This window comes from Rhinopithecus bieti, unplaced genomic scaffold (genome assembly GCF_001698545.2).
Source record: "Rhinopithecus bieti isolate Rb0 unplaced genomic scaffold, ASM169854v2 scaffold_2574, whole genome shotgun sequence".
Taxonomy (NCBI): domain Eukaryota; kingdom Metazoa; phylum Chordata; class Mammalia; order Primates; family Cercopithecidae; genus Rhinopithecus; species Rhinopithecus bieti.
This window is the reverse complement of record NW_016804493.1, coordinates 2724925-2734119: the sequence shown is the minus strand read 5'-3', so window position 1 is coordinate 2734119 and position 9195 is coordinate 2724925. Positions and strand designations below refer to the sequence as shown.

The following is a 9195-nucleotide window of genomic DNA, read 5'->3' as shown; positions in this document are numbered from 1 at the left end:
AAAAAAAAAAAAAAAAAAAAAAAATTGTGTCCCTTCAAAATTCATATCCATCAGAAATTCAGAAATGTGACTTATTTGGAAGTAGGGTCTTTGCAGACATAGTTAGTGAAGAGGAGGTCACACTGGATTAGGGAGGGCCATATTCAACGGCTGGTGTCCTTATAAGTAGAGGGAAATATAGACACATAAAGATATGAGAGTGGCAGGTGAAGACACAGACACAGAGGGAAGATTCAGTTTGTGGTACTTTGTTATGGCAGCTTGACAACACAAATGCAGATGATCATTGTGGCATTCTTTGTCACAATAAGCAAAATAAGGTAAACAGCTTAAATATCCATCAGTAGGATATTGTTCTGAAATTATGGTATATCCACACAGTGGAATGCCATGCAGCCACTAAAAAGAATAAAAAGATCACTGGTGTACATTGTCAAATGAAAACTACAAGATGGGGTGCATCATGTACAATATGCTACCACTTATTTAGAAAATGTGGCATGTGGGCTGGGTGCAGTGGCTCACATCTGTAAACGTCTGTAATCCCAGCACTTTGGGAGGCTGAGGTGTGCGCATCACGAGGTCAGGAGATCAAGACCATCCTGGCTAACATGGTGAAACCCCGTCTCTACTAAAAATACAAAAAAAAAAAAGAAAAATTAGCCTGGTGTGGTGGCGGTCACCTGTAGTCCCAGCTACTCTGGAGGCTGAGGCGGAGAATGGTGTGAACCTGGAAGGCGGAGCTTGCAGTAAGCTGAAATCACCCCACTGCACTCCAGCCTGGGTGACAGAGCAAGACTCCGTCTCAAAAAACAAACAAACAAAAAAACAAAGAAAAGAAAAGAAAAGAAAAAAAAATGTGGGATGTAGCTGGCCGTGCTAGCTCACGCCTGTAATCCTAGCACTTTGGGAGGCCGAGGCGGGTGGGTTGCCTGAGCTCAGGAGTTTGAGACCAGCCTGGGCAACACAGTAAAACCCCGTCTCTACTAAAATACAAAAAATTAGCCAGGCGTGGTGGCATGCGCCTTTAGTCCCAGCTACTCAGGAGGCTGAGGCAGGAGAATCGCTTGAACCTGGGAGGCAGAGGTTGCAGTGAGCTGAGATCGTGCCACTGCACTCCAGCCTGGGCAACAGAGCTAGACTCCATCTCAAAAACAACAACAACAAAATGAAAAACAAAATGAAAATGTGGGAGGTATATTTGTATATGCATTGAATTATCTCCAAGTACCTACACATAGCTTGTAATGCTAGTGGCCTCTGAGGAGAACTGGAGAACTTAAAGTCTGAGGGAGAGGGAATTTTCACTGTATACTATTGTGGGTAAGCGTTTCTTCATTAACTTTTTGGCTATCATGTTTGCGAGCTGCCTTTCATCTTCTCTGTTCAATTTTCCTTAGAGAGGCGTAGGTCACTGAGATTGGACCTTTACCATTGATTTCAAGACTTAAGGATTTTTTTTTTTAACGTTAATATTTTCCTGTGGTTTTTCTTGTTTGAATTTTAGAAGTAACACAGGCTCATGTTAAAATATACATAGAAGTATATATGGTGAAAAGTGTGGTGAATCGGTTCAAATAAGGTCTGTTCATTTAATTGATTGATATATGCCTCAAGTCTTTTTTAATCTGTGGGATTTCCCCTCTCCCTCATTTTCTTCTTTGCAACTTATTTGTTGAAGAAACAGGTTTTCCTGTGGAGTTTCCCACAGTCCACATGATATTGAGCACATCCCCAGTGGTGTCATAATGTGTTTTCCTGCCCTTTGTACTTCCTCTGAATTCATATTTAGATGTGGAAACCTGATGGGATTCCATCAGGCTTTTTTGGTTTTGGTGGGGTTTTGGGGCAAAATCCTTCATCAGCCATGTTGTGTTCTTCCATCTAGAGCCTCATAGGGAACACTCCCCAAGGCAGCTTGTAAGTGCACTCTGAGCTGCAGTCCTCAACTTAGCTGAAATAAACTCTCTATATTAAAATAAAATAAAATCCATTGAACTGGAGCTGCAGGGTAAAGAAAGAAAAAGAGAGAGGCTCACAATATCCAGTTGTCTTTTTTTGATGTTAGTAGCCATTAGTAACTATTACCTAGATCTATAAGTTCATTAAGAATGTATAAATTATGAGCTATAATTATTTCAAAGAAATTCATATGAAATCTTCCTGCCCTATTGCTCTGGTTAGAACTTCATAATGATCTTGAACAGGAGCATCAGCAAACATGCATTCCCTTCTTTCACCCCTGAGTTTCATTAAGGGGATGTTTATAGTGGTGTCTTTTAACCCCTCAGGGAGAAGCTGACCCTTAGGGGTCCTGATTTATCTAGCACACACCATAAACCTCAAGGGCAAGAGACGGGGGCCCTGCTTCGGATGGAAATCTGTCTCTCATCACATCCTTAGCCCCAGCCCAGGGGTGTCTGCAGACCCCACTGGGACTTCCTACTTCCCTTCTCTCTCCCCTCTCACTCTCCCTATGTCCTGTAATTTTGATTTTCGTTTCTACAGGGCAAGCCAAGTCTTTGAAGACTGAAGACTTGCTGGCAATGGTGATAAAGCTGCAGAAAGGTCATGTGTCTCTTTGTTTCTGAGGCTCAGCCTGGGGTTTCAAGTCAGAAAGACATGGTTCAAATTCAGCCACCTCAACTCACAACCTCAGGAAATTATCCCCTTGCACTTTCTCCCTCTGATACAATTTAATTCTTTGAACCAAGAATACAGCCTCACAGTTCAAAATTCAAGAAGTTTAAAGGAAAGGAAAAACCAGTTCCCCTGCCATTCCTACTCCCTCCCCCCACACACCAGTCATCCATTTCCCTGACTCAAGGGCAAGCAGCTATGTTTTTCAATTCTTAAGTATCTTTCCAGAGGTTTTTTAAAAATGCATTCATGGATGTCTTTTTTTTTGTCCTCCCTTTTTACATACAAATGGCAATGCAGTTGGTTTTGCACCTTGCTTTGCTTTTTGCAGGAGATGTGGGAGCCAGTGTGTACCCAGTATCTACATCAGAGCCGAGGCAGTGCTGGCCAGAGGTTAGACCCCCAGTCCATTCTCATCTTAAAATACTATCACGTCAGTCTATTCCAAACAAAAGCAGTAGTCTCCCCTTCTCCCACTCTGTGGCTGCCTGCAAAAGAAGTGCACTGGGACTGCTGCCTAGGTAAAATTAGGGAGAGAAATTGCAGGGCCAGAAATGTAGTGACCCAAACTGATCATTTCCAGTAAAACAAAGACCCTCAGAGATTTCTGTCAGTCATAATCAGCACCGTGGAGAGCACCCACTCTCCTGGAAGTCACAGAAGCTGGAGTGGGTGACCTTGGAAAATCCAGGGTCTGAGTTTATTAACCCCAGAGTGTCTGAGGGGTCGGCAGTGAGACCTGGTAAGGGTTGGGCAGCTTTTTGCCCCCGTTCTATGTTGCCAACCTTGAAGCCAAAGAGGCATGAGAAGGAAGTCTCCTGCATATAGAGCACTGAAACAGGGACTATGAGAAGTTAGAGGTGACTCTCTAAAGGGACAGTGATCACCCTATCACTGGGAAACTTGCCACCAGCAGTGTAAAAGCAGGGTTTCCCCATTTCTCAGATGAGGCCAGTACCAGAGTCCAGACTGACAACCCTTCCTGTCAGGCTTTTGATAGGGCAGGGCAGATGGGACATCTCCATTGGCTCACACCACACTCAGAGTTACATCTAAAGGCTTCCACGATGGCCCAAGAGGCCCTGAGTGATATCACTTCCCACTTCCCCCACCTCACCTTCTGCTACTCTCCACTTGCTCACTAGACCTGAGCCACAGCAGCCCCTCACTGTTACTTTCGACACGTGCCTCACCCGCTCCTGCCACACCATGGGGAATTTGCACTTGTTCCCTTCTGCCTTGTTGCGCTCTGCCTGGAATGGGTCCCCCCTCCACACTCTACCCCGACAGAACTGCAGGACCTGCTTCCCTCTCCTCCTCTGGGCCCTTTCCATATCTCCAGACATGCCTTTTACCCTTTTGCTCTTCAACGCTTTGCCTCACTTTATTTCTCACAGCAGCTACTGCCACCTGAATTGATTTGTTTACCTTTGCTCAATGTCCCATCTCCCCAGCCCAGAATACAGGCCCTTCAAGGGGCTCTGGCAGAGCTCAGCACACAGCAGGTGCTCAATATATGCCTGTTAATTGATAGCAGCAGACACAGTGCTTCTCCGTCTGCCTTGGACAGCCAGACACCAGTCTTCTCTGGCTCAGTCTTTTTTCCTTTCTTTCTTCAGAGGGAAGTCTGGAGCCACAGATAGAGAACCTGATTAACCGGATTAACGAGCTTCAGCAAGGTAAACTTGGGGACCTAGCCTGGCCAGCTGGAGCCAGCAGGAAGAGCCTGGATTTATAATGAATCCACCTCCTCATCTATAAAATCTAGGCCCCTGTAGGGTTGTTTGAAGATGAATATGCAGTGTCATATTTGCGAGAGAACAGCAAGGCTAGAGACTACACTCACACAGTGTCTTCTTCCCTTCTTGGCCCAGCAAAGAAGAAATCCAGTGAGGAACTGAGAGAGACCCACACTCTCTGGGAGACCCTGCATAGGGAATTAGACTCCTGTAAGTGGGGCCAAAAGAGGGACCCATCAATACTGTGGATGCTTCTGTGCATACCTCAGGGCCTTTGCACAGGCTGTTCCCCGGCCTACAATGCTCTTAGCTCACATAATCTGTATTGCCTCTCACTGTCTCATGTCATCTTTCAGCTCTCAGCTCAAATTTCACCCTGACAGGCCTATCTTGATGGTCTCATCTCAGAATATAATCCTGCCCTTTCTTGGTCATTCTCACGCCCCTGGCTGATGTGTTTCTTAGGAGCCTTTATGTCCACCTGACACTGTGCGTGTATTTCTTTATCGCCATCTCTCTCCTCAGTGTAAACCTTGTACATTCTTCAGGGTCTTCAGTCCTTCAACATTTACAAGGAATATGGGCATAGAGGGGGAGAAGCTGGATCAGGATGGTCCTTGTAGGAGATGGTTGCAAGGGTGGCAAGAAGATACGTCAGCTCTCCTAGGGCTGTACTACACCTTCTGTGTGGCTTTCCCCTTATATGAAGTTGCAATGGGGATGACGATGGGGTGCCTGCAGGCTGAAAGTGTCATTGTGTTTTCCAGTGAATGGAGAGAAAGTGCACCTAGAGGAGGTCTTGAGCAAAAAGCAAGGTATTTACCAGTTGCTGTGTCTTCCTTATTCTACTCTTCCATCCCACAAAAGTCCATACTCCTCAGAGCAGCCAGAGGAATCCCACTGAAACCTAAGTCAGGGTGCTTCCCTCTCTGTACAGATCTCTCCCTGGATCGCTACCTTACTTGGAGTAAACACCCAAGTCCTCACAGTGCCCTCCAATGCCTGACATGATGTGGGGCCCATTACCTCTGGCCAACCCTGACTCCCCAAGAGCTCCCAAAGGGTCCCCTTGGTTCCTTCCCCACAGAGGCACTCAGGATCCTCCAGATGCACTGCCAAGAGAAGGAAAGTGAGGCTCAGAGGTAAGTGGCCCTGCCTCAGCTCTTCCCCACCTCATTCCCCAGGTGAAAAAGGAGGGAGCAAAAACTATGGAAATCAATCTTGGACATGGAAGCCTCATTTTACCTTTCTATAAATAGAGCGGTCAGACAAAAGACTTCCTTGGTTATCTCTGATATTAAATGGTCGTGTTAAGATTAATTTACTCATTTAATTATTCAGTACTAATTTCTTTATCAAATATATTCCATCCATTGGTGTTAGCCTCAGTCTTTTGCTGTTGGCTATCCAGGTCCTTTGATATCCATTCACTTGCTTATTTGTCTGCTTATTTTAAGCCCCAGTCATCCATTTGCCCACCCATTTATCTACTTACCTATCTAGCCATTCACCTACTTACTCATTCATCCATTCATCCATCTACCCAACTATCCAACCATGTCATCCAGCCAGATGGCTATTTTATCTCCAACCTTCCACCTAACAATCTTCCATCCATCCAATCATGCATTCATCCTCTCTCTATCCTTCCCGTCATATATTCACTTAGCCAACCATCCATCCAGACATCTATCCTTTCTTCTAGCAATCCTTTCTTTCTCTATCCAGCCACTATTCCTCTACTCATCATTTCTCTAATCAGCTATCGTTTCTCCAGCCAGCAACTCACACATCCAATCAACTGTCTCTCCAACCGTGTATCCATCCATCTCTTCATCCTCCCAAGTAGCTGGAATTATAGGCATGTGCTACCACGTCTGGCTAATTTTGTATTTTTAGTAGAGATGGGGTTTCTCCACGTTGGTCAGGCTGGTCTCGAACTCTTGACCTCAGGTGATTCTGCCCGCCTCAGCCTCACAAAGTGCTAGAATTTCAGGCATCAGCTACCACGCCCAGCATCCTCTGAACCTTTACTTAGCACATTCCTGTTACCAGAGGTCTCACGGCCTGGTGCACCGTGACTTTAATTGCATGGGGAAACCTGATGTTAGCTAATGTGTGTATACTTAACCACACTACTCACACTGTCTGATGAGCATTTATGCTCATTTATGTACCTAATCCTCATAATGACAATTATAAGAGTTAAAAGCTAATGTCACCCTCCACACCACCATTTTACATATGAGGAAACTGAGACCCAGAGAGGTTAAGTAACTTGCCCAGGGTCACAGTGAAGTAACAGATCAGGCTTCGAGCCAGGATGTTACAGAATCTGTGGTGCCAGATTACCACACGCCTCACAAAGCTTTCTTGTGAAGGCAGAGTTCATTCCATGGGGGACAGGTTGGACAGGGTGATGTTCTCAACAGAGGCCCATGAAGGTTCTCGTTCAACAGGGGAAATGAGAAAGGTGAATGCTGTGAACAGACATCCCAACTCCCACTCCTGCTGGAGTGAATGGTGGGTCATTCAGAGAATACCACTCAGGGTTGTCTTTCCCTTCCCAGGAAGCACATGTTGCAACAGTACATAGAACAAATTTTTGTCTATAACTCTCAGGTTTCAGAGTTCCAGAGGAATCTGGGGTAACTCCGAAGCCTGGGGCCTGGCAGACCACAGTGTAGAAAGTGGGAGCAGGGCTTGCATCAGGGAGAGTTTGTTGGAAGAGGTGCTGCAGGAACCAAAGCTTAGAGGATACAACCCATGAAGCAGCTCCCAGCAGAGGGAGCATGGGCAGGATCTGAAGGCCTGCACATGAAGAGCCCCCATCAGGGGTCAGGTCTAGCATGTGTTCTCTCATTCCTGGGTGTCGGCCTCCAGGTTGGATGTCAAAGGACAGCTGGAGGATCTGACGGGCCAGCACAAGGACCTATGGGAATTCCACGTGAGCCATTATCATTGCCTGCAACCAAAGCCACTCCTCCCCTGGCTTTAGTGTCCCACTGACTGGCCCGGAGTGCACCCCTGCCCAGGCCCAATGCTGTGGGATAGTCGTTGATTCCTTGCTTCCTCTTGTCCACCTATTCAGTCCCTCGGCTTTTATCTAAAATCAACTTAAGTCTCACCATGCCTTACTGCCACACCCAGCATCACCTGCCCAGACGGGTGCAGTACCATTGTGATCCGCTTTCCCCCTGCTCACCCAGAGTATGTTCATCTTGCAGTGGCAAATGGCAGCCCAGAGAAAGCTATGGTCAGGTCATTCCTTCATTCAGCTAATGTCAATGGCTGCACCGGGCTGCATTTGAGGCAGTGAGAGAGGGTAGCAGATCAAAGACGCCATGTCTTTAGCAGATCAAAGAGGCTGTCTCAAGCTGGTTGGGGACAGTGGAGGCACCAAGAAAGTTAGTGACTAGATCGTGGAACGTCAGTGGGAAGGCCTCTAAGCAAGTGACATCTCAACGCAGAGGTGAAGGAAGTGAGGGAAGAAGGGGTGCAGGTATCTGGGTACAGAAGGAAGGCCCTGGGACTGGACGGTGCCTGAAACCTTTGAGGAGCCGCAGACTGGGGAGTGGAGGATGAGGAGAGCGGGAAGAGTTCAAGTTTGAGAGGTGCCTGGAGACATGCAGAGCGTTTCGGGGAGGTGGGTGGGTCTCCAGCCACAGCAGAAACTGCACATTGAGTTAATAAATAGTTGAATGAATGAATGAATGACCTAATGTAGGTGAAGACTTCCCGAGAAGCCCAAAAGGGGAGGGGCGGGCCGTGTAGCCAAGAGGACATCCAGACGGGCAGGCCTCCTCTTTGTCCTCGCAGATGCTGGAGCAGCGACTGGCCCGGGAGATCCGTGCCCTGGAGAGGAGCAAGGAGCAGCTGCTCTCGGAGAGTGAGCCTTCCGCGCCAGGTGGGCCGGGGGAGGGGCGTGTGGTTGGGCCTCGGCCCTGCCCCTGACGCCCGCCCACCCGCAGGGAGGCTGGTGCGCGCCAAGCTGCGGGACGTGGAGCGGCGGCTGCGCTCGCCGCCTGAGGTCGAGGGCGCCAGGGCGGTGAATGACGGGTGAGAGGGGAAGGGAGGTGTGGGCGAGGAGGGCAGGGACAGGGCGGCGGGGAACCGGCCCCCCACTGTCCCTTCCCCGCCTGTGCCTCCCTCGGCGTCGTCGGGTCTCGGCGTCTCCGTGGCTTCCTCCTTGTTCCCTAGACTCCCCTCTCTTCCTCCTCTCTCCTCGGCCCCTTCTCCGCAGGCTGAAGGCGGAGCTGGAGATACTCGGTGAGCAGGTCCAGAGCGCCCCGAGGTCGGGGCCGGCGAGGGAGAGGTAGGGAGCCCGGAGAAGGGAGGCGGGGCGGGCAGGGGCCGAGTCAGGAGAGAGCGGGCAGGGATCCTGGGAGTGGCCCCTGAGAGTGGGGTCTGTGGGGAGCAGGGCGGCCCCAGAGGTAGAGGAAGCCTCGGTGGAGGCCTAGGGCAGACGCGGGCAGACGCGAGGAGCGCGGGAACCTGGTCTGCAGCCTCACCCCGCCCCGGCAGGCCGGACCTGAGCTCCCCGCGCCCGCGATGAGGCGGATCCGGAGCCGCCAGTGGCTGCCCCTGACGCCCCTAGGCCAGCAGGACCCGCCCGGTCCCGACCCTCCCTCGCGACCGGCCAAGAAATAAAGGCGATAATTTCCGACCGTGCCTATGTTCTCCCCGGAGTCCGCGCTTCACTGTGGAGAGGGGAGGGGCGTCCTGGGATCTCGAGGCGGGGCCTCTGCCGGACCCCGCCCTCTAGTCAAGCCCCAGGCGCCAGAGGCTCGGTCAATGCTCCTGAGCTCAGAGAGGG

At 49.4% G+C, this 9195-nt stretch overlaps 1 protein-coding gene across 6 annotated transcripts in view; it reads left to right on the top strand.

The window, feature by feature from the left end:
- SYCE1L (synaptonemal complex central element protein 1 like) overlaps positions 1-9195 on the top strand; it is a 17673-nt gene that overhangs the window by 4780 nt on the left and 3698 nt on the right. For 2 of the 6 annotated variants that reach the window (XM_017868661.1, XM_017868660.1), the window contains exons 2-7: positions 2509-2568; positions 4260-4319; positions 4515-4589; positions 5147-5194; positions 5467-5521; positions 8199-8354. In XM_017868661.1, the coding sequence (XP_017724150.1) occupies positions 2509-2568; positions 4260-4319; positions 4515-4589; positions 5147-5194; positions 5467-5521; positions 8199-8354 (454 nt within the window). Of the gene's footprint in view, positions 1-2508; positions 2569-4259; positions 4320-4514; positions 4590-5146; positions 5195-5466; positions 5522-7262; positions 7327-7736; positions 7852-8198; positions 8479-8622; positions 8670-9195 lie in introns of those variants that run through there. The other 4 variants (XM_017868663.1, XM_017868665.1, XM_017868664.1 and 1 more) reach the window with 4 other exon arrangements.